Source organism: Eptatretus burgeri, chromosome 6 (assembly GCF_056783735.1).
Source record: "Eptatretus burgeri isolate ZD-2024b chromosome 6, Ebu_testis_v1, whole genome shotgun sequence".
NCBI classification, from domain to species: domain Eukaryota; kingdom Metazoa; phylum Chordata; class Myxini; order Myxiniformes; family Myxinidae; genus Eptatretus; species Eptatretus burgeri.
Window position 1 is genome coordinate 66,047,206 of NC_140966.1, and position 25,000 is coordinate 66,072,205.

General features: G+C 46.5%; 1 protein-coding gene across 5 annotated transcripts in view; it reads right to left on the reverse strand.

Annotated features, from left to right (window-relative positions):
* LOC147024977 (uncharacterized) overlaps window positions 1-25,000 on the reverse strand; it is a 196,278-nt gene that overhangs the window by 61,418 nt on the left and 109,860 nt on the right. For all 5 annotated transcript variants that reach the window (XM_085885471.1, XM_085885469.1, XM_085885470.1 and 2 more), the window contains one exon: window positions 14,619-14,780. In XM_085885471.1, coding sequence (XP_085741597.1) covers window positions 14,619-14,780 — 162 coding nt within the window. The remainder of the gene's footprint in view (window positions 1-14,618; window positions 14,781-25,000) is intronic.

The following is a 25,000-nucleotide window of genomic DNA, read 5'->3' on the forward strand; positions in this document are numbered from 1 at the left end:
TTTTTGAGGAAGGAGTTCCGTTTGAAAGTCTTGAGGATGGCAAGATGTTTTTTTCTCGCTCTCCTGAGAATGGACACACTTTTTGCCAGCTTTACGGAGTAATCTGAGGGTGCCTTCGGTCAAATTTGCCTTCCAGAAAGAAATAGCAAGTTAGTTAAAGGCAACTGCCACACCGCATGGTTCAGTGTACCATTGGTGAGAAGAAGGGTATGTTAACTGACGACAAGATGGGATGAAGCCGTGCAGAAGAGAGAGCAGGTTTCTGAGGATGCGTTAATATCATGGGCAGCTTGCAGTCCCCACTAATCTTCCCGAGTGAAATGCCTGACTCGCCGGTCCCGGGGTAGCTTTCTCAAAATAGCCATAGGGATGACGACTCCCACAAGCACGTGATCAGAAATTTTTTTTGGAGCAGAGGAAGACCAGGAGATATTAGCAGGACCATTCATCATTACCAAGTCCAGAAGGGAGGATTTGCCATTGGCAGAAATCCAGGTCAGAAAGTTAACAGAATGAGTCAAGTCCGTGGAATCACAGAAGTTCTTTGCTGCAGTGCCCTCGCTGGTGAATGTGGTACCAACACCCAGGCATACTGACAGTTGAAAACACCATGAGAGAGGGAGAGAGGGAGAGATAGATATGGGATGGATAGTTAATTGTCTATCTTCGCTGAAAGAAAGATATAAATGTCGTCGTTACTGTAAAGAGGAGGCTCCATCACACAGGAAAACAAGAGGTGAGAGTGGAGGGAAAGTTGCAGCCAAAGCGACTGTTGGGGGTTAGGAGGTGTCAGAGCATTATGCAGACAGTGAGAAATGAAGTTATTGACTTAAACTGCAACTCTGCCAACAGGACAGGGTTTAGGCCTGTCCAATCAGAAGAGACAATGGTTCGGGAGAGACAGTAAAGAGTCACTGAGTCAGGAACAACCTGTGGAAGGAAGGATTCCATTATGCAGATAATGTCCACTTTATCAGCAGCAGCCTGGATCGAGAGATCTGTCAGGTGGGAGCAGGGCCTCAGATGTTGGCAATCTACAAAGTTAGGAACAGTTGGTAGGTGGTGCTGTTGGTAGGGAGCATGAATATGGAGAAGGAGTGGGGGAATGTGGAGAGGGGCTGGGGAACATGACAAGTGAGGGAAGGGGTTAGCTGAGAAAGGGTGGGTTGGGGGGAAGATGAGAAAGGGTGGGGTGTGAAACTGGGAGGGCGTGGGTTGAAGAGGAACCTGGGAGGGGTGGGGCAAGGAAGAAGCGAGGAAGGGGCTGGTGAGGGGGGCAGCTCGGAGTGGCCAGAATGAGGGGTAAGCAGAAAAGGGGGTCATGAGGGGTGGGATGCTGAATTGAGGGACACGGAGAAGGGGTGGGAGATGGGGAGGAGGTAAGCATGTAGGAGGCGACTGGGGGGGAGGGTACAGACGTTGAGGGTTCGACACCGTTAATGGATGTGTCTGGGAGTTAATGGCCATGTGCAGGCAACCTCTGCAAACAAAAGTTTTCATGTGAGTGGTGAAGAGCAGGAAAAAGAGTTCATGAAGAATTCAGAAACATATGTGGAAAGGGAAGAGTACTGATCATGGGGGATTTTAAATTGCCAGGGATAGATTGGGTCCACAAACAGGGAAAGAGCAGAACAGATGAGGATTTTGTTGATCTATTCAAATAATAAGATGTTGTATTACCAAGGAGTCAAAGGACTAACCGAAGCAAAAGAGGGAAGCCATTTTAGATGGAGATGCATCGCAAGCGAAACCGATTCAGAATTAAATCGATTTGCAAGTTACAAGGCCTCGAGTAGATTGTAAACGAAAGTAAAGGAAATCATTTGCGTGATGCTTGGCAGAAAACGCAGACTATGATTGGATACATGGACAAATAATTCAATGAGGCTATCAAACTGAACTAAATAATTTGTTGACAGAATCATGATTTTTTATTATTGATTTGATGTTAACGATTTTAAACTTGAGAATCGTTGTGTTATGGAAATGTTGAACGATAAGATTCACAACTCATGAGAGTTTTGAAGTGAATGTGTATGATGTTTGTGATGTATTTGCAAAGATGAAGATAAGCAAGGCCACTCGCTCAGACGGTATGTCGAACAGGGGTTTTGAAACTGTGTAGTGAACAACTTGCCCTGGTGTTTCCATGTATTTATCAATCAAGCTTGGATAATGGTGTCATTCCCTAAAATTGGGAATCTTCAAATATCATTCCAGTACCAAAAGTAAAAAAAAAGAAAAAAAAAAAAGAAGAAGAAACCCAGTTAGTTGAATGATTACCGTCCAGTAGCCTTGGCATCTAATGGAATGAAGTGTTTTGAAAGGATATTGTTGAAATGTTTGAGTAGTCGAGTCCCGTAGACTTGTTTAACCAATCTCAATTTGGATATCAGAGGTGTCAGCAGCAGCCAATGCTTTTCTTGTTTATCTCCTAAGATTTCACCATCATTTAGATACTCCCAAGTCTTTTGTTAAATGAGTATTTATTGATTTTTCCAGTGCTTTCAATTCTGTTGTACTAAACATATTAATTGACAAGTTACTGAAATTGGATGTCACATCTTGGCTTTCAAGATTAATTCACAATTTTCTGACAGTTAGACTCCAACTGGTGATGTGCAATAACATGGTATTACGTGTCAGGGTTTTGAGTCGAGGCTCACCACAAGGTTGTGTTGTCTCCACCAATTTTGTTTTCTTTCTATACAAGTGATTGCTGCAGTTCAAGTCCTAAGTGTAGAGTTGCCAACTATTCTGATACAGTAATTGGAAAGTTCCTACTTAACAATAAGCATGACTATGTGAATGAAGTTCAGAAGTTCTACCCCCGCTAATCCACCCCAAATCATCCTCCTTCAAATTCCCTGCAGTGTCCATCTTGTTTATCCTGTGTACCCTGCCCCATCCCTCTCCCTTCCACTGATCTCATGCTTTTTCCTTCCCTTTCCAACCCCTCTTGTCTCCTGCTCCCCTTGTGGTACATTCTGTGTGTTAGCTCTTATACAAGCCTCGACAGTATATACCAAAAAGAAAGAAGAAAAAAAAAAGTTTGTAGACTGGTGTTTTATTTTTATTTTTTGCATTTTGGTATTTTTGGAGGGTTCTTTTGCATTTGCAAAGCATTTTTGTTCTTTTCATCATTATTTAGTTCTTAATGTCAACAAGCCAAAGAAAATGATTTATTTTATTTTTGCCGCTTGGCAAGTGTCCTCAACTCTGATTAATCAATTATTCATGATCATAATGGAGAACAAATTTCTGAGAATAAGTATTGGTTCACGAAAAAATATTTTCACGAAAAAAATAAGTGACCACTATATTCGTTATTGTGTGTCTGTCTGTCTGTCTGTCCCGAGCATAGCTCCGTGGGTTTTGATCCGATCCTGATAAAATTTTGGTGGGAGGTTTATATCATGATCGAGTTGTGTTTTCCTGAGAATGGGCGTGGTGCGCCCAATATGGGCGGAGCCACGCCCAAAAAACATGTTTTTAGGGGGTAGCTGATTTCAATTTGCATCTTCTAGGGGATTTGTCGAATCTGACAGGGGTGTCAGTATTTGGTTAGCCCAATGACACCTGCATAGCCCCACGGAGCTCGATTTTTCATTTTCATCCCAAGGTCAAGGTCACAAGGTCACAAACTTAGAAAATTGTGAATTTTGACATAAAAATCATATGACCGCCCAAACTTTGAGAGCTAGGATGACAATATTTTTTATGCATAATCTTGAGGTCATTCCCCACCTAAAGTCTTGAAACCATTTTGGTCTATCTCGAGCACCTTGCCCGTGGCGCCCCCTTCAAGTTTATTTTTACACTGATTTCATCAAAGTATGGATAATCCGAGGAGTGGGAAATGCCATATAGCCTATATGACGTTATATTGTTCCTGGAATGTTCCGGAGGAAGTTTTGCACCAAAGGTCATAATCCTTGACCTTTGACCTTTAAAGTTCACAAAGGTCAAATTTTCAAAGTTGTGGGAATCGAACCGGGTTTTCGACTTTCTTTGACAAACTAACTCCAATAAGCTATAGCACGTATCCTGTTTCCTTATTTTAATGTTCACAACATTGTTTTGGGACCTTTAAAGGTTATGCAAAGGTCAAATTTTTAAAGTTGTTTAACGAAACCGGGTTTTCGACATTTTGCAGCTAATTACCCGTCACTCGTACCACATCATGTTGATCATTTTTATAACTTGGTCAAACATTATCACATTGTCTCATCCTTGACTTCTGAAACAATCTACATCGTCAAATACCGCTCGTGAACCATCGTCGTCTTCAGACTTGTTTCAATACAGTGATCGATAACAAATTGAAATGGAGCAATATTTCCCAAGTGTTGGCCAGGAAAGCAAACCAAAGATTGTACTTTTTAAGGTTATTGGAAGAGTTTCATGTTGATCATGGCATTTTGGTTCTTTTCTTTCAATACTTGATTCAAAGTATTCTTAGTTTCAATTTGATATTACATTTGCTAATCTGTCAAAAGAGAATGTTAAAAATTTGAAAAGACCCAGGATGATAGCCCAGTGTGTAATATGGACAAACCTTCCATCAATCTGTAGCTTGTATGAGACACTTACTAAAGGTTCACAGATAATCCGAGATCCATCGCAACCACTTCATGTTTGTTTTTGTTTAAATTTTTCAGGCATTCGACGTCGTGCTCCACCTGTGCTGTCGTTTTAGACCATCATTTGTGCCAATTTCAAATCATATGTTCAATGCTAATGTGAAAAGAATGCAAAATACCCTTTTCAAAATGAACTAAAAAAGAGGTACCTGATGAAAAATTAACTTTCACCCTTTAAAATTCGTGTGAATAAATTATTGAAATAGCAGCTGCTTTTTCGTATCCTTTTCTCACCTGTGTTGCAAGGTGAGTGAAAGGCGGTGTATAAGAAGAAATACTGTTTCATGGGGAGATATATTACTGTTCTATGAATTAAATATAAATGTTGAAAAAAGAGAGTATTCAATATTGCAAATAGAAATGTTGAAAAAAATATTGAATATAGCAATGCTTTTCTGAATCAAATTGATATGAGAAACGAGATCGAATGAGACTCACCATTATTATAAGTGAAGAAGAAGATGGAGGAAGAGTTGTTTTTGAAGTCAATTGAAACCATCCTATCTATCCTCACCTTACTCGACTAAATCATACCGTTTTGAAACCTTACTCAACGACTGAATAGCACACTGTTTGCAGATTGGAATTGATTCGTGGTATCCCCTGTAAGACAACTGTGGATGCACGCAGGCAGGGACACAGACGGACGCAGGCAGGCCGAGACCGAGCTCCTTTTATATCAGCTTGCCAGTGGATGAAAAATTTCCATGTTCCATGAGGACAACAAAAAAGAATGGAATGGGGAGATATTTAATGAAATTTTAACGAATTAAAGGTATCCAGCACAGATTTACGAAAGTGACATCATGTTTAACAAATATATTGGACTTACATGAAGCAGTTTCTGATTGGGTGGATGAGGGAAGTGCAGTGTCTTTCAGAAGACATTTAATCGGGTTCCACAAAGAAGGACGTTGGCTAAGGTGAGAGCTTTCATGGAAAAGTAGCTAAATGAATTGAAAACTAGCTTTGTGATGTTAAGTAAAGAGTGGCCGTGAGTGGGAGGATGTCAGGCTTGGAGGATGTAAATCGTGGGGGAAATCAGGTGTCAGTACTGGGAGCATGATGATTTTCATAATATTCTCTGCCAGTCTGTCTGTCCATTCAGGGTGGAGTTTCAAAATCAAATCGCTGCCATTTCGTTCGCTACGTATCGGTCTCAGGCTTCCATCGGCATCTTTTGTAAGGTTTGCATTTTCTGCCTCTCTCACGGCTTCATGAACTCTAATTTGACAACAGATTTCATTTTTCACAGTTGCTAAGATGGTTGAAGACTCGGTTTCAGCAAATGGGTTGAAAAGTCGGACAAATATTGGCATTTTTTGACAAAAATGCATTTTTGAGTAAAGAAGGTCTGCAATGTAAAGTCCATTCAGACTCCCACACAGCATCATCTTAACTCGAATTTGACATCTGATTTCATTTTTTACAGTCGTCAAGAGGGTTGAAGACTCAGTTTCAGCAAACGGGGAGAAAAATCATCTGAAAAATTGATGTTTTATAAGGAAAAATGCATTTTAATAGCCGCTTTGAAAGTATCTGGTCGGACGCGATACTTTCAGACCCGATCATGGCTTTACTCGTTGATCATTGCTGTGTTCTTTAAAGTTATATGAAATGTTTACGTCGCTGGAGAATGTGATGTGATAATCGACCGGAAGGAAACAGGAGTGGGGAGTGAGGAAGAAGAAGAGTGAGGGAAGCATTGTTTGTCGGGGATTATGCTGTAGTGACACAAAATACAGCAGAATACTGAGAAAGCTGTTTATTTTGAGTAATGATAATTAGCTTCCAAATAAGACAACTTCAAACTCAGTGATTGTGGTGATGCTATATTCAATATGTAATGATCTACTGTATGTAAGAATGTCCTTTCACTTTGATGAGCGGGAGGGGGGGAGGACAGAGAGTTGGGGTTCAGATTGCGGAGGGGGGAGGGAACAGATTTTTGAGGGGAGATTGTCTCTGGGGTGAGGGGTGAGGGGGGAGGTTGAGGAGTTATGGTGGGGAAGGGGGTTGAGGAGTTGGGGTGGGAAGGCGTTTGAAGGCCTGGAGTGGGGAGGGATTGAAGTCTTCTGGTTGGGAGGGGGAGGTTGAGGAGTTGGGGGTTGTGAGGTTTAGGTTGAAGACTTTGGGTTTTGGATGGAGGGGTTGATGACTTGGGGTTTGGAATGGGGGTTGATGACTTGGTATTTGTGAGGGGGGTTAGGGGAGAGTTGAGGACTTCAAGTCACATTGCAAGAATGTTCCACAGGTATCAGCTGATTATTCGAAATTCACATCAACAATTTGGATCGTGGGGTTAAGAGTCGGCTTTCCAAACTTGCAGATGAGACAAAGCTGGGAGGTAAGGTACAGAGAGACGAGATGGAGATGAAGATGAAGATTTAGTAAAGTCGAGATATTTTCATTGATTGGGAAAAATTAATTCAGGAAAGTCAATTTTCAGAGACAAACCAGACTCAGTGGTACATGGTTAGAGCGTCCATTCTCATTCTGGGAGGTCAGTGGTTCAAACCCCGGCAGTCATAACAGACTTTAACAAGAGCGCAAGTGAGCACAATAAATGCCCGAAAAAGTCTCTGTGACACACACACACAATTATACATTCAAACATGTCAATTCATGAAGAACAAGAAGGTATATACAGAATTGTGCTACAACATGGAAAACAGCATCCTGGTTGCCATGGCAACCACTTTAGATGACGAACGTATGTCGCGACACACCGTCTTCACAGTCTGTACCTATGTACCAAATATGAAACGTGAAAGTTGAAAACTTTGGGAGTTAGAGTGCGGACAGGAACGGACGGACGGACAGACAGACAGACAGACAGACAGACAGACAGACAGACAGACAGACAGACAGACAGACAGACAGACAGACAGACAGACAGACAGACAGACAGACAGACAGACAGACAGACAGACAGACAGACAGACAGACGGACGGACGGACAGACGACCGGTATCACATAATACGCCCTGATATATATATATATATATATATATATATATATATATATATATATATATATATATATATATATATATATATATATATATATATATATATATATATCATATAAAAATGGTATATGCTGCTTCCTTATTTAACGTTCAGCATTTTAAGGATAAGTGCATGCATGGACAATCCATATTGTTTTTATTAACCCTCCCACTATATAGGATAGGGGGAGGCTTATACCTGTTGTCGGGTTTGTTTATACAATTAGTGTCCCCAATTTTATATGGTACCTCAGAGTTTCTTGGACACCTAGGACCACTCAACCACCATTTAAGTTTTTTTTTCTCTTCCCCTTTTTTCCCATTGCGTGACAGCACAGGTAGGGTATTAATCCATGGCCCAGGACAATTGGAATGATCGCAGGTATACAACTCCCTTGTTGATCCCAGTATATAACTTGATCCCAGAAAACAACTCTCAGGTAAATAACTGTATTATACATGCACATAAGTTGGACGCACGTTTTTGCTTCATGGATGTACAATTGAACATCAGGTTATTACCTCCACCAATGATGGTGGAGGAGGATTTGTTTTCACCCCTTCCTGTTTGTCTGTCTGTTTGTTTGTTTGTGTGCAGGATATCTCAAAAAGTTGTCGATGGATCCTGGTGAAATTTGGTGGGGAGGTTGGGTGTGTGACAAGGACGAACTGATTATATTTTAGTGAAGATCTGGATCCGGATCCAACGACTACAATTTTTAAAGTGATTCTTCACCATTGAGCGATGGGGCCAAAAACGATATAGCATATTTCAAAAATGTATTGGACTCGATATGTTCTCGTTGGTCAGGCATTGCATGGTGGAGATATGCGCTTTACCGAGTGCTCTTCTAGTTTTTAATATGAAACAGGCAAAGCCTAGAAATGAACGAAAAACTGTGAGTTGGAGAGTTTCTTCTTCTTTATTTTCGTTCCGGTATTGGCTCGAATGTGCGTTAAATAAACGAATATTTATCTCCAGTTTGTTATCTTAGCTATCTTTATTGGTTTCTTGTCCACAAAAGACATCATTAATGAAAATTGCTTTTCCTTTTATTTTGCTGAATAGACCCAAACATGGTTGGTTGGAGGGTTTGTCTTTCTTCATTTTGTTTCAGGTATCAGCTCGAGCATGCGTTAAACGCAAACAAATTTTTATCTCTCGAACAATCATTGGAACCTGTAGGGGACAAGTATTGCAAAGCAATCCCTGCTCTTGTTGTAATTGACCTGCCTATCGCAATTAAGTATTTATTTGTAATTTCTATTTGCGGAAGATTCAATATTTTGGTGCAAGATTTATTTTAGTGGCCTGAAACTTTGCATGCATACTAAGGGATCAAGGGAGTGCATGAGTGAAAATTGGGTGTTTGGGTTAATTAAAACACCCCTATTGAAGATAATTAACAGCTTTATTTAATTATTTCCTTCATCAGGCGCATCCTCGGCCACCTCGCTCTCAATGGGGTCTGAAAGCGCATGCTGGGTTACCTCGCTGGGGTCTGACGCTGCAATGTTTTTTGGCTTGCTCAACCCATGCCTTGACTTGGAACAGGTCGCAACGATTTCTTAACGATAAAGTTTTTATTTTTTTCCCCACTTTCCTCACTCATATTATTGAATGCCTGATCATCATAGCTTCGAATCGCAGGGTACACGGCAATGCTAAAAAATGCCCGGAGAAGCCAGCGTTCGTAACATCATTTAATTTCAGTACATGCCATAACCTCAGCAATCTCTTAAACCAAGCTGAATTACAAAATCTAAGCTTCAGAACTGATCTTAGAAGCAGTTCCGACTGCGAAAAAAGTGTCCATTTGTCCAATACGGATATATTTGCTATTTCGGGAATCTCCGGGAGGTGTGCGTTAAATATGACAGTTTGGTGATTGGTAATCGCGTGCCAAGCGAGCCATTTCTTATCAACCATTTTGACGGAATGCTTAAGCCACTTGGTGAGTGCTCCACAATATTCGCATTGTCAATGAACACTGTATAATCGATTGACTTGAACAATGTTGAGGCCACTCGCCTGCAATGGCTCCACGTTGTTCTGCGGTCACTTCAGCACAGATAAATACAAATTAAAAAAAACTGAAATGTTCGTTAACATCATGGTAGGATAGCCGAGAGGTACGCACACTCGTTCTCAGTTGCCTAGCTTGGATTTGAACCCCGACCCTGCTATAAAATGCCACCCAGGTGTTTCACGGCCAGGGTGATGAATCACTGCGTGTACCGTTAAACTGGATGTCAGATCTGCCAGAATCTCCTCCCCCCCCCTTCCTCCTCCTCTCCCTCCTCAATCCTCAATCCTCCTCTCCATCTGTCTCTGCCCCCATCCCTCTTTCTCTCTCTTCCACCCATCTCCATCTCTCCCTCTCTTTCTCCATCTCTGTCTCTGTCTCCGAACGTATCTGGACGGTGGTTTTGCCCGGATGGTGGTTATCTCCACATATATCCGAACGGTGGTCATCTCCACAAATATCCAAATGGTGGTCATCTCCACATGTAGCCAAACGGTGGTCATCTCCGCATGTATCCAAACGGTGGTCATCTCCGCATGCATCCGAATGGTGGTTATCTCCATATGTATCGAAACGGTGGTCATCTTCGCATGTATCCAAACGGTGGTCATCTCAGCATGCATCCGAACGGTGGTCATCTCCACATATATCCGAACGGTGGTCATCTCCACAAATATCCAAATGGTGGTCATCTCCACATGTAGCCAAACGGTGGTCATCTCCGCATGTATCCAAACGGTGGTCATCTCCGCATGCATCCGAATGGTGGTTATCTCCATATGTATCGAAACGGTGGTCATCTTCGCATGTATCCAAACGGTGGTCATCTCAGCATGCATCCGAACGGTGGTCATCTCCACATGTATCCAAACGGTGGTCATCTCCGCATGTATCTGAACGGTGGTCATCTCCGCATGTATCCAAACGGTGGTCATCTCCGCATGTATCCAAACGGTGGTCATCTCCGCATGTATCCAAATGGTGGCAATCTCCACATGCATCCAAACGGTGGTCATCTCCGCATGTATCCAAGCGGTGGTCATCTCTGCATGTATCTGAACGGTGGTCATCTCCGCATGTATACAAACGGTGGTTATTTCTGCATGTATCCGAACGGTGGTTATCTCTGCATGTGTCCAAACAGTGGTCATCTCCGCATGTATCCAAATGGTGGCAATCTCCACATGCATCCAAACGGTGGTCATCTCCGCATGTATCCAAACGGTGGTCATCTCCGCATGTATCCAAACGGTGGTCATCTCCGCATGTATCCAAACGGTGGTCATCTCCGCATGTATCCAAATGGTGGCAATCTCCACATGCATCCAAACGGTGGTCATCTCCGCATGTATCCAAACGGTGGTAATCTCCACATGTATCGAAACGGTGGTCATCTTCGCATGTATCCAAACGGTGGTCATCTCCGCATCATCCGAACGGTGGTTATCTCCAAATATATCCAAACGGTGGTCATCTCCGCATGTATCCAAACGGTGGTCATCTCCACATGCATACAAACGGTGGTCATCTCTGCATGTATCTGAACGGTGGTCATCTCTGCATGTATACAGACGGTGGTTATTTCCGCATGTATCCGAACGGTGGTTATCTCCGCATGTATCCGAACGGTGGTTATCTCCACATGTATCCAGATGGTGGTTATGTCCAGACGGTGGTTATCTCCGGACGTGTCTGGACGGTGGTTATGTCTGGACGGACCCTCCCCTCACGCTGCTTTCCCTTCCCCCACCTCTCCTCACTCCCCTCCTCGCTCTCCCCTCCTTCCTCAGTCTCCCATGCTTCCTCGGTCTCACTCCTCTCCCTCCACCCTATCCTCCCCTCCTCTCTCCCTCGCCTCCTTCTTACTCCCTCCTTAATATTCCAGTGAGCAAAGCAACGGGTTGTATTTGCTCATCATAATCATGATAATAAATAATAATTTATGTTTGGAGTTAAAGGGCTAGCCCGTATTTATGCACAATTAAAATGACATGTTCGACACTGGGTTTTTTTTTTTTAAACTAAAATGGCCGCCAGTCGGCCGTCTTCGATCTCATTTCCCCACCCCACCCCCCCCCCCCAAAAAATGACATGTATATGCAAACCATCATGCGTTGTCTTTGTGACAAGTATAAATAACATTGGTCAATACATGTTTGAGATATGGCTGCGGACGCACGCACGGTCACAAAATTCGAGACCAAATCCACAAGTCCCCATTTTGGATGAAGTCCAACGGGGGCTAACAATAATAATAATAACAATAATAACAACAATAATAAAAAAGAGAAAGTGTGTGTATGTCTCCTCCACAACTCAAAATCCATAAAACCTAGTGGACCAAAACTTTCGATGTATACTAAGGGAACACCAAGGGAGTGTATGAATGAAAACTGGGTATTTTGGTAAAATTAAACACCCATTTTGACGATACTTATTAACAGGGAGCTCAAAACAAAAACAAAAAAAAACCGCCTTACCATATTGGACATTCCGCTGTCACTTCGCAGGGGTCATAATCTGCCATTTTGTTTCGGCCTGCTCAACAATGCCTTGACTTGGAGCAGGCCGCAACGGTTTATTAACGATAAAGTGCTCAAAAATTTTTTTTTCACTTTGCTCAATCATATCACCGAATGCCCGATCTTCATACTTACGAATCGCTGTACTGTATAGTGTATATACATCGCTTTTGTAAGTGCTATCGTTTTCAAATTAGGAGCTTGGAGCGATGTTATGTGCTAAATGATGCTATTTTCCACGATGGCCGGTCACAGACGAATTAACTTGTATATAATCAAAATCTGTCTTTGGATTTGAGGATTGGAGCTCGTGGACCCATTAAGTGCTGAAATCTGGAGTGAAATTTAAAAATTTAAAGAAATTAGCGATTGTTATAACTCAGCATATATATTTTAAGCAAGGCTGTGCTCCCTCCTTCTGCATAATTACACAAGAGAATGTGAAATTGCCAAAGCATTAAACTTAACTTTTTCTACTGTTTGGACAATTATATTGAGTGAAGAAAAGATTGAGGAATGTGCCTCAAGTATAACTTCATTGAGGGTACTGAAAATAATTAAGCAGCAGGAGAAATTTGAAGGATCTGCAGCATAACAGGTGGACATGGTGACCATAGCTGGGATCTCTGTGGGGAAATCCTCAGAGTTAGGAAGGCAAAATTAATTGAATTAAACTACAAATTAAAAGAATGATTAACACAATGAGAGTATTAGAATGAGTAATGCATTGGGACAAGTGAACCATGAGTTGAAGAGAGAATTGGAAAATGTTTTCAATGGCTACAAAGCAATATTTGCTGAAAAAGAAAAGAAAAAAAGAAAACAGTGCAGAAGACCCTCGTTAGCTTCTTCCAGAAGGTTGAAAGGCCTCAAGCTGATTGATGAACCCACAACATTAACATCCTCAACTTCTTTTATAACATAAACACCAATTCCATCACCAAGAAGAAATTAAAATAAGAAACCAGCACGGCCTCTCGTGGAGTTTTCAGACATGGAGGAAGGGGCAGACAACTCTGAGCCTTTGTCTGACTCATTATCAACACTACCACACCATAGCAGGATGGCTGAGAGGGACGCACCCTCACTCTAAGCTGTCTAGCCTGGGTTCAATCAATCACCTGGCCAAAGCAAGGTTTAGATTAGATGATGAGGATATGGTGAGGGGGGGGGTGGGAGATTATATATATACATATATATATATTGACAAGGAGAAAGGAATGAGAGAGAAGTGAAAATAAGAATGGGAGGAGATAAAAGGCAGGGCAAACAAAATCTACGGAGAATATGATGGAAGATGGAAAAATGAAGGAGAGGGGCAAATATTATACCATTTTTGCATACATTGTATGTGCATGACCTTTATTTTAAATGAAAAAAAAATGATTGACATGATTGACATTCTGCTGGATATTGACATCCAATTCTTACAACACTGTGATGGCAATTAGCCAGGTTTTAACTTTATGTTTGGGTATGAGAGGTGAAAAAGACAGAACCTCAAAACTAATCCAGCCTTCGAATATCACCAAGCACGAGGCAAATTGTTTTCTCTTTGCAAGATTTATGGCTGCTTCTGTAAGTTCTTTGGACAGCATGAGCCAATGCCAATAAGAATGAATCGCATTGCCCTCGCTCTTCCGAACAAAGAGAGTCACAGGGCCATGATGAAAAGAGCCATGATGCTGTCTTTACCAATTCGTCCAAACACTTCAACTCGCGCAATGGGAACCGTAAAACAGCACAACAAGACAAACAGATAAGCAGAGTCCTTGTATGCCAAAATGTACTGAGGGAATTCTTACATTACAGTTTGTCTGAAAGAGAGAAATGCTGTGCATTTGCCAAGTGCTCGAAAGTAAGTGATTCCTAAATAAGTAAAATATGCAGTTTCCAAGATTATAATAAGTCTAAAATTATCTTGGAACTGGTGCGATACCAAGATTTATTGCACAAATGTGGCAAAAAGCTGAGTACGATGATCAAGATAGGGAAAAGGCACATGTAAAAGGCCTGAATTACATATTTAGACAATGCTATTAATGTAGGGAGGCATTGATGTCATGCCAATTAAAGATGAGTCAGTGAAGCAGAGAAAAAAAAAATCATCTGAGAAGAATAATGAGATGACCAAAAAAGCATAAAAAGGCAGGAGATATGGTGTGAGAAGGAAGAGGGTTGGGGGAGGATTCATGTATATTTTGAGTCATTTAAAATTTTGGGATAACTGGTGCAGGTTAAAGTCCAACACTCATTGCCTGAATCAATTGGGCCAAAAATAAAGTGAAATTAAGAAATAGGGACCAATTACGACTGAGACGTGTGAAGGAAAGAATTTGTTAAAGTATTAAAGCAGGTTGTAGAAAAAGCAATTACCAATTCCAAAAACCTGAGTAAACAGCAACCAGGTCTTACCAGCTGTTTTTCCTCCTGGCAGCGTCGAAGCACGTCAGAGAGAGACTGCTGCAGGTCGTGCTTGTGCTTCTCTATGCGCTCCAGAGCCCGTTGGGCAGCCTGACGCTGGTTCTCCAACTCCCGCAAACCCCCACTCTCCCTCTCTAGCTCTTCTTCCAGGGCCTGTAATTTTGATGCAATTTCCAAGCATTAAATTAGAATCCTTAGAGAGGTAATGAAATGCTGCAAAATGAAACTATTTCTCAACGAGAGCGAAGTCAATGGCACATCATGTGGTGATCATAACAACCAAGTTTGGTGAATGTTTGCACAACTGTTTACGAGAAGATAGCGTTACAGAAAGACGGTTGGACAAACAGACAAAGAGACCTGATTACAATATCCCCCGCCATTTATTTTTAAAAGCATGGGAATAATAAAGTAGGCAATGTACAATGCTAAAGTGGGAATATTAGCTGCGAAAACTTGCTTTAGACATCATGTAATGCAACAGGGTGAGCTTCAGATGTGACACCAACACACAAGAGCAGCGTTCTGTGTCTACTCATGCAAAGGTATATGCAGACATGGGGGAGCATGCGTTAGCACATGCTTAGAAATGCGTGTGATAAACCTCAACCAAGCCAATACATTAAACATAAACCCCTTGTCAAAGAGAACACAAAAGAAAACGAAAAAGGAAGCATCACCCAAATAAACCCACATCCCATTTAGAAGTTATCTTGACATGCAGGACACTGCCAAGGCTGTCCAGGATTCCTGAAATTCTAGGAATAGATGCATTTCAAGAAACACAAAAATTCCACCTGGAACAGCCCAAATAATTGAGGGACAGCATACTTAATTTTTTTTTCTCATACAAACTCTAGACTCATGGAAATGCAAGATAAATGGACAATGGACAAAGAAATATGGACAAATGGCCATCTCTGAATCACACATTTCTTGACACAAACACACACACACACACACACACACACACACACACACACACACACACACACACACACACACACACACACACACACACACACACACACACACACACACACACACACACACACACACACACACACACACACACATATATATATATTGTTGTGGTTACCAGATTCGCAAACCACCATTCAGGTCCCTTAGGTGAGGTATCTCGGTAAGTGCATGTGTAGTTAGGCCCAAACCCGTTGTCTAGTGGGAATACATGTCATTTATACGTGCTGCGACTCTTCAGGATAGCCGTTTTTCTTTTACTATCTTTATTTTGGACCAATCGCCACCATCACAACCACAACAACAACCACCAACCACAACGCCGCTTCACCACAACCGCCATGACCTTTACCGTCGCAACTCGCCACCATCGCATCACCGTCATCTCGCGCCACTCATGGGCACCGATGCTGGACTCGTGTAGGGCGCACGTTGAACAGCGTGTACAAAATCACGGATTTTCTGCTTCAAAAACGGATCCAAAACGACACACGCCCACTTTTTGCCGTCCAATCGGTGAGCGAGGGGCGAATTGGCCCCGCCCCCAGGGCGATCGATATATGCAAATTTGTGGATCAAAAAGCCTTCACGCCCACTTTTTCTCGGGCCAATGGGGAGCGAGTTGAAAGGTCAAAGGGAGGGGGTCAAAGGCGAAGTTACGGGGGGATAAAAGGACGGTGTTCGTCAGTCAAAGGGGTGGTAAAAGTCGGAATGAAGGAGTCGCAAGAAGTGAAAGAGTCAGCAGAACGAGAACGAGGGGTCGGAGAGTCGCAAGAGGGAACGAGAGAAGGAGTCGTAAAAGTCGGAGCGAAAGAGTCAGCAGAACGAGAACGAGGGGTCGGAGAGTCGCAAGAGAGAACGAGGGGTCGGAGAGTAGTAAAGGTCGGAACGAGGCGAAGGAGTCGGAACAGAGAGTCAAGACTTCGCGGGCGGTGGAGCTGCTCGTCGTGTGCGTTGAAGTCGGAACGGAGGGGACGAGCTGTGGAGAGGCGACGAGGGGGTGCTCGCGTCGTGCAGGGAGCTGCACCCCTGGGAGGCCGACAGCGCGACCTGGCCGAGGTGGAGACGCTCGTCGCATATAATAAAGATCCTCTATGCCCCGAGCATCAGCAACCCCCCTCCTGTTTCCCCCCGCGCTGAGATAGTGCGACCAAGGGGGCCCCGTTCCCACCCCCTGCCAGGCACTGTCCACGAGGCCCGCGGGTTGCGGGGCCATCGCCGCTCCGCGTCTCATCACCAGACGGGTAGGCCCGACCAGGTCTCGGCCCCAGGCCTACCTCATTCTTGAGGGTATTTCTTTTCCTTGGTTTTGGGTATGTGTTGTCGGCGCCGTCTGTGAAGTAGAATTGTATAAGTGTTGCCGTGTGCTCGGTAGTCGGTATTAGCTCTGCACTGTGTTTTCACTTTTATGTTTGCTTTTTGTGTAAATGGAATTGTGTTTTCTTTTTTGTGTGCATTTGGTGGAATTGTATTTGTGTGCTTCCCGTGTGCCGAGAATAAACGTGCTTTATTGTTGAACTGTTCTCCCGCTTCGCTTCGTCTTTTTCCCCATTGAACCCCCATCTTGCTTCACGTAAAGGGTTGGTAGTGGGCTGAATACGCCCGATAATTAATCGAACCGTCGAGGTCGACGATAACACCGCTCGGTTATTCTGATAGTACGGAACGGGTCGCTTAAGTGGCCCGTGTCCGAAGTCGACCTGCGGCGAGGTGCGATCGCCCGGTCTACCCTCCGCGTGGGTACTTAGGTAGTTCGAATTTGGCGAGCAACCCTATCCCACGCGGGGGCTGATTGGCTCGATCGCGGTGAGACCGAAAGGTCCACCCGTGACTGGTTCCCGGCGTTAGTCCGAGAGGGTCACGACTGGATTGTCCGTCCGGTGGGCGACGTGCCGCGATTCGAGTTACGTGGCCGTTCGCACGCCGGCGGGCGCGAAATCCGCAACACTGGTGTCAGGAGTGGGATACAAATTCATCGCCCTCCTCGCGGCACTGGTATCGGAGAACAGGAAAACGGGCTCTCCTGTCTCCGGCTAAATTCACGGGAATCGGTCCAGGGGTGAGAGAAGCGACCCCCGATTCCCTCCAAATTACGAGCGAGCAAATTAACCCTTCACGAGAAGCAAGATGGCGTCTCAAGGCGAGCGGGAGCCGGGGGTATTAGAAATGTATATGTGTAATAATGTAGAGTCCATGGTCCAGGATGGAATCCCCGTGCAGGAAATGTTGATTGTGCAGGAACACGGACTCGCCCAACTGAACCCAGAACCTGAAATGGGTGCGGCAGCGGCCGCGGTGTATGACACCTCCCCCCCCCTCTCCACCAAGACCCTTCCCCAACCCTTGCCGAAACGGCTCAGCTGAGTGCATCCAACATGGCCCAGCTATGCGCCATGCTGGCGGCAATGAACGAAAAGATGAATGCGAAAATGATCGAAAAAATGGATGCAAACACAAATGAAATGAAAAACGAAATGAAAGGCATGAACGAAAAGATGGATACAAATACAAATGAAATGAAAAACGAAATGAACAAGCAAATAAACGGAATGGAAGCAAACATGAAAGAAGAAATGAAAGAGCTGCGGGGTGAGACGCAGAACATGGGCCGATGCCTGCAGGCGGGCATGAAGGCCGTGACCAGGGAGCTGGGAATGGCGACTCCACGTGTGGGAGCAAACGAGCTGGGTGGGGGTGCAACGGCTGACAGGCCCGCGGTGGAGGCGGGTGAAAAAATAATTCGTGGAACGTGTTGGGCGAGGGTCGTGACGATGACCGAAAGGGAAAAATTAAATGGGGAGACCAAAACGTGTGAGACGAGACACGAGGTGACGACAACGGAAATAATAGTTGAGACAAGGGAGGTAAAGGGTGAAGAGTTGGCAGAGACACGGGAGATGGGAACGATAGAGGGAAGACTACACGATGAAGATGGGGTAAGTGACGCGCACACACACACGGAGGTAGTGGAGGACAATGGGGGTGAGCTCGCGGAGCGTGTAGGGACCCGGTGCGAGCAGCGGGATGGCCTCCTCCAGGAACGAGGGGAGGGAGTATGCCCCCTTGAGGCGAGTCACGACCAGGTGAGTTCGGTCGTGTTTTGCGAGGTTGAGGGGACGAGTGCTGTGGACGGGTGCACGGAGAGCTTGGGGGGTGTAGAGGCCCCGGAGACCCTTGTGGGGACACAAATCCCCAGTGTGGTTGTCCCTGTGTGTGTGGTGCAAGGTGTGAGTGCGGCACCGTGTGTGGAAGCGACCCCGTGTGTGAGTGGTGTGGTGGCGATGGTGCCAGAGTGCGTGCTTCCCAGCACGCCGGGTGTGGATGGGGCACCGTGTATGAGTGAGGCACGGTGTGTGGATGAGGCACAGCGGTTGAGTGCCCTCACGTGTGTGGGTGAGGCACCGCGGGTGAGTGCCCCCGCGCGAGTGAATGCAGCACCACGTGTGAGTAGTATGGTTTGTGTGAGTAGTGAGGCACGCGTGAGTGAACGGCCGTGTGCAAGGTCGTTGTGTGCAAGGGAGACCGTGTGTGTGAGAGAGCGGTATGTGAGGGAGATGTCGGTCGGCATGCGGGAGCACGCAGCCGCGTCTCCCGGTGTGAGTTTAATGGTGTGGACTGTGTGCGTCGTAACACGCAGGTATGCGTGGGTGGAATGGAGACGGAGACGGCGACATGGGAGAAACGAAAGCCGAGTAGCGGCTGTAGTTGTTTCGCGGACCGTGCCGGGTTCACCCAGCAGTGAGCACGCGGTTCGTGCTGTGCAACGCACGAGACCACCACGTGCTCGCTTGCGAGAGTGAAGTCCCGGTCCGGAAACGCACGCGGTGGATTTGCCGATCCCGCGGACGGACAAAGTTAGGCAGGTAAATGGATTTGGACCGGACGGGTTCTCCACGCGATCGTGTGTGTTCAGCTCCAACGGGCAAAGCACATGTGTTCGCGTGGGAAACCCCTCGAGACGTGGGGCTTGTTTTTTTTTTGCGCACGGTGACGTCATGGCTGCACGTGTGGTTGGAATCCGGCAGGAGGGGTATCTCTGCCGGATGGTCCCGTCCAAGGAGGGACGAGGAACACGTGCAGCTGCATGACGTCACGGGCAGGTGCAAAGTGCGCGAGCTCTGAGTTGCCGCGCAGGTGCTGCGCATGAAAAAAAAAAAGCAAGCCTCACTTTCGGGTGTACAGGATTCCTGGGCAAGGGGTGAAAGACCCCCTTACCCTGGGCACAGGATGGAAACTAGTTAGGGGGAAGGGTTAGCTTAGTTAGACCGACTCCATGGGGCAGGGGTAAGTCCTCATGGAGTCCGTGGAATGGATTAGTTAGAGGGATTGTAGCCAGATTTAGGTTGGGAAATAAAATGATTGATTTGGAGACAGAGACAGACTTTGGATGTGTAGAGGGGACGTAGCTTAGCTACGTAGTGTTAAAAGGAACGTGCTACTAGTTTAAGGGACGACGTGGGAGCACGAGTTAGTTAGGGGATGTAGTTAGAAGGATGGCAGAGTTCAGCGGTGTGTGTGTTGAAGAGTTGGTGAGTTATGAGGTGAAGACATGTTGAGTGAGGTGGAAGCATGTGCTTAGTGAGTGAGTGAGGCCAGCGGGTCTGTGTGTATGGAGCGAATGGGGAATGCATGGTGCGATGAGTGATTGGGGGGAGGAGTGACTCCCGCCCAAGGGCCCCCGGGGTCAGTGTAGAGTGAGTTAGCTGGGTTAGTCAAATTAACAAAAATGGAGGTCGTTTTGTTGTTGGTGGGAGTGTAGGCTCGAAACCCATTTGGAGGGGTGCAGGAGCCCTGTTGACGGGCTTGGGAGCGTGGCTGCGAAAGGTGAGTATCGCTGAGTGGGTACCCCGGGCACCAGGCTAGTCGGCCGCGGTAGGCCAAGGGCCCATGGGGGGCCGGGATAGAGTAGTGGGCACGGGTGCGCCTGCTTGGTGTGGGGGCCCGGGGCGCCATTAGCCGCGTGGGCAGTGTTGTGGGCACGGGTGACCCTCGGAAAGGGGCCCAGGAGGCCGGCCTGCCACGTGTGCGTTTCAGGGGAGGTGCCATGGGGGGCACTCCCCGGTGTTAGGGAGCTGGTAGGCTCGGAGGCAGTGTAGTGCCCGGGGGTGCCATAGCGGGAGATTCGGCAGAGGGTCGTGCCTGCCAAAGGGAGCCACGTGTCCCAGCCAGGAGACCGTGTGAGGGCACGGAGAGAAAATTGGGGGGCGAGGCCCGAAATTGTGAGGACACCAACACAGGCAACGGGAATCTGGGTTGTTAGAACCAATAGTTTAAGCGAGAGGCGCTTGTTGAAAGCCCCGGGGTAGTTTAACAGTTTAATGGTTAGGGTAGATTAGGAGGTGTACCCCTCCACACCATCCATCCCCTCGCTGTCGTTGTGGGCCGCTGGACCCACTTGGTGTTAAGATCGCCGAACTCTGAGGAGGCCATTCTGAGGCTTCGTTCGGCCTCGGCACAGGACGTTAGCTCTCCCTTGTTCCCCTCCGGGAAGGGAACGTAGGGGTTGGGAGTAGGCTAGGTGACAGGATAGGTTAGCCGAACAAGGACGATAAAGGGGGTTAGGGGACGATTTATAGTGGGGGAGTAAAAATAAAAACAACAAAAAAATAAGTTGGGGCTAAATTGGGGTTTGACAAATTAAGGGAGTGGGTATGTACAGTGACAGGCAAAGGCGATAGGTGGGAGGGAGACAGGTAGGTAGGTCCGAGCCCTCCCTCCAAGTGGCCAGCACCACCGCACTCCCTCCACCAACCTCCACTGAACGGCAAGAGCTGGCCAACTTAATCGGCTGGCCGTGTTTTGCTTCAAGGCGGAGGCCGGCCAAGTTCATCGGCAGCTGTGTGCTGCAAGGCCTGTGCCGGCCAGTTCCTCTGCTGGCTGTTTTTCTTCGAGGCCTGTGCCGGCCAGTTCATCTGCCCGCTATGTTTGCCTGCAGCGGCCTTCTTCTGCGGGCTGTGTTTGCCTGCTCACCTTTGCCATGCCATGCCCACTGCCCATGTTCACCAGCCCCGTTCAATTTTTGCTTTGCCCCCCCCTGTTCATTTCCATGTGCGCCAGGATCAAGGCAACAGTTTGCAAGCTGCAAGAACTGCCCTGTTGGCAGCTACAACACGGGCCTGCAGTGGCGGCCCGTGCACCGTGTTTGCGTTCATGCATCCATTCGTTGTGCTCATTGCGTGTGCCACTTGAGCTGGCACGGAGACTGCGTTGTGCAGCCCATGCACCGTTGTGGTTCACTGCATTCAGTTCAAACCGTTCATGCATCCATTCGTTGTGCTCATTGCGTGTGCCACTTGAGCTGGCACGGAGACTGCGTTGTGCAGCCCAAGCACCGTTGTGGTTCACTGCGTTCAGTTCAAAAGGGAAGGCCTTGGACTGCGTGGGAGCAGCCAGCCACGTTCCCTGTCACCTGCATTGTTTTAAGCCAGAGACTGCATGCGGGCAGCCTGGCTCCCTGCTAACTGCTTTCTTTTTGCAGAGTCAATGATCCTGGGCCATGGTTTAGTGTAAAATTTGTAAGTTAAGGTTAAGATGTACTGTACATATGAGTGCGCCCCCGGCATGTATGTCTTAGCGCCGGCAATTTTATTTAAGTCGTCCGTGTGAGTGAGTTTGTTTAGGTAGTTACGCAGCCCTCAGGTTATTTATTTTGGGGACACGAATACCATGAATGTCGCACTCAGGGATCCGTAGGTAAAATGTACTAGGGGAAAACTACACATGATGGCACACGAAAATTTGACGACTCGGGACGAGTCTGTAAAAAGGGAAGGGGTAGTGTTGTGGTTACCAGATTCGCAAACCACCATTCAGGTCCCTTAGGTGAGGTATCTCGGTAAGTGCATGTGTAGTTAGGCCCAAACCCGTTGTCTAGTGGGAATACATGTCATTTATACGTGCTGCGACTCTTCAGGATAGCCGTTTTTCTTTTACTATCTTTATTTTGGACCAATCGCCACCATCACAACCACAACAACAACCACCAACCACAACGCCGCTTCACCACAACCGCCATGACCTTTACCGTCGCAACTCGCCACCATCGCATCACCGTCATCTCGCGCCACTCATGGGCACCGATGCTGGACTCGTGTAGGGCGCACGTTGAACAGCGTGTACAAAATCACGGATTTTCTGCTTCAAAAACGGATCCAAAACGACACACGCCCACTTTTTGCCGTCCAATCGGTGAGCGAGGGGCGGGTGGCCCGCCCCAGGGCGATCGATATATGCAAATTTGTGGATCAAAAGCCTTCACGCCCACTTTTTCTCGGGCCAATGGGGAGCGAGTTGAAAGGTCAAAGGGAGGGGGTCAAAGGCGAAGTTACGGGGGGATAAAAGGACGGTGTTCGTCAGTCAAAGGGGTGGTAAAAGTCGGAATGAAGGAGTCGCAAGAAGTGAAAGAGTCAGCAGAACGAGAACGAGGGGTCGGAGAGTCGCAAGAGGGAACGAGAGAAGGAGTCGTAAAAGTCGGAGCGAAAGAGTCAGCAGAACGAGAACGAGGGGTCGGAGAGTCGCAAGAGAGAACGAGGGGTCGGAGAGTAGTAAAGGTCGGAACGAGGCGAAGGAGTCGGAACAGAGAGTCAAGACTTCGCGGGCGGTGGAGCTGCTCGTCGTGTGCGTTGAAGTCGGAACGGAGGGGACGAGCTGTGGAGAGGCGACGAGGGGGTGCTCGCGTCGTGCAGGGAGCTGCACCCCTGGGAGGCCGACAGCGCGACCTGGCCGAGGTGGAGACGCTCGTCGCATATAATAAAGATCCTCTATGCCCCGAGCATCAGCAACCCCCCTCCTGTTTCCCCCCGCGCTGAGATAGTGCGACCAAGGGGGCCCCGTTCCCACCCCCTGCCAGGCACTGTCCACGAGGCCCGCGGGTTGCGGGGCCATCGCCGCTCCGCGTCTCATCACCAGACGGGTAGGCCCGACCAGGTCTCGGCCCCAGGCCTACCTCATTCTTGAGGGTATTTCTTTTCCTTGGTTTTGGGTATGTGTTGTCGGCGCCGTCTGTGAAGTAGAATTGTATAAGTGTTGCCGTGTGCTCGGTAGTCGGTATTAGCTCTGCACTGTGTTTTCACTTTTATGTTTGCTTTTTGTGTAAATGGAATTGTGTTTTCTTTTTTGTGTGCATTTGGTGGAATTGTATTTGTGTGCTTCCCGTGTGCCGAGAATAAACGTGCTTTATTGTTGAACTGTTCTCCCGCTTCGCTTCGTCTTTTTCCCCATTGAACCCCCATCTTGCTTCACGTAAAGGGTTGGTAGTGGGCTGAATACGCCCGATAATTAATCGAACCGTCGAGGTCGACGATAACACCGCTCGGTTATTCTGATAGTACGGAACGGGTCGCTTAAGTGGCCCGTGTCCGAAGTCGACCTGCGGCGAGGTGCGATCGCCCGGTCTACCCTCCGCGTGGGTACTTAGGTAGTTCGAATTTGGCGAGCAACCCTATCCCACGCGGGGGCTGATTGGCTCGATCGCGGTGAGACCGAAAGGTCCACCCGTGACTGGTTCCCGGCGTTAGTCCGAGAGGGTCACGACTGGATTGTCCGTCCGGTGGGCGACGTGCCGCGATTCGAGTTACGTGGCCGTCGCACGCCGGCGGGCGCGAAGACCGCAACAATATATATATATATATATATATATATATATATATATATATATATATAATATTTGTAATTTATAATTGTCTACCATATAAAACACAATGTGCATTTGTGTATTTGTTTGTGATGCCTGTCCTACTTCAAAAGGACGATTTAACAAGGGTTTTCAAGGCCAATTTGTTTAACACAACTGTGTGTTCACTACGGTTTATTTTTTCAGGATAAAAAAACTCAAAAACATTTTCCATTGAAGAGTAATTTCGTCTTTTTGTTGGAAATGTAGAGAGTGACTTTCTACCGGGCCTCAATGGTGGTGTGCAGAAGCGATTAAAAAAAATAACAACAAATACACAGCTCAGGGAGGTGAAATTTGCTGCATGTGATGTGTAACACACGCAGAGTAAAACGTGTGTTCATTTACATGAGTACGATGTCTCATAAATAAAGAAGACATAAGCACACCTGACGCTCGGCCGAGGCTTCAGGCTTTGACACGCTCATGAGGCTGTACCCTCGAAATGAAAGGTCCCCGAAGATAAAAAAAAATAGGGTAAGATTTGTACATGTAGTGTTTTAAAATAATAACCGGGTGTAGTGGCGTGCGCCTGTAATCCGGCTACTCGGAGCTTGGATTGGAGGATCGCTTGAGGACGGGAGCTGTGCGCTGGGCCACGCTATGAGAGGGTGTCGGGCAGCCCGGAATCACGGTGAAACCCAATCTTTATCCCTGTGTCGTAAGAGGCGACCAGGGTTACGTCAGGAAGGGCATCAGGCATAAAACCTATACCAAATCA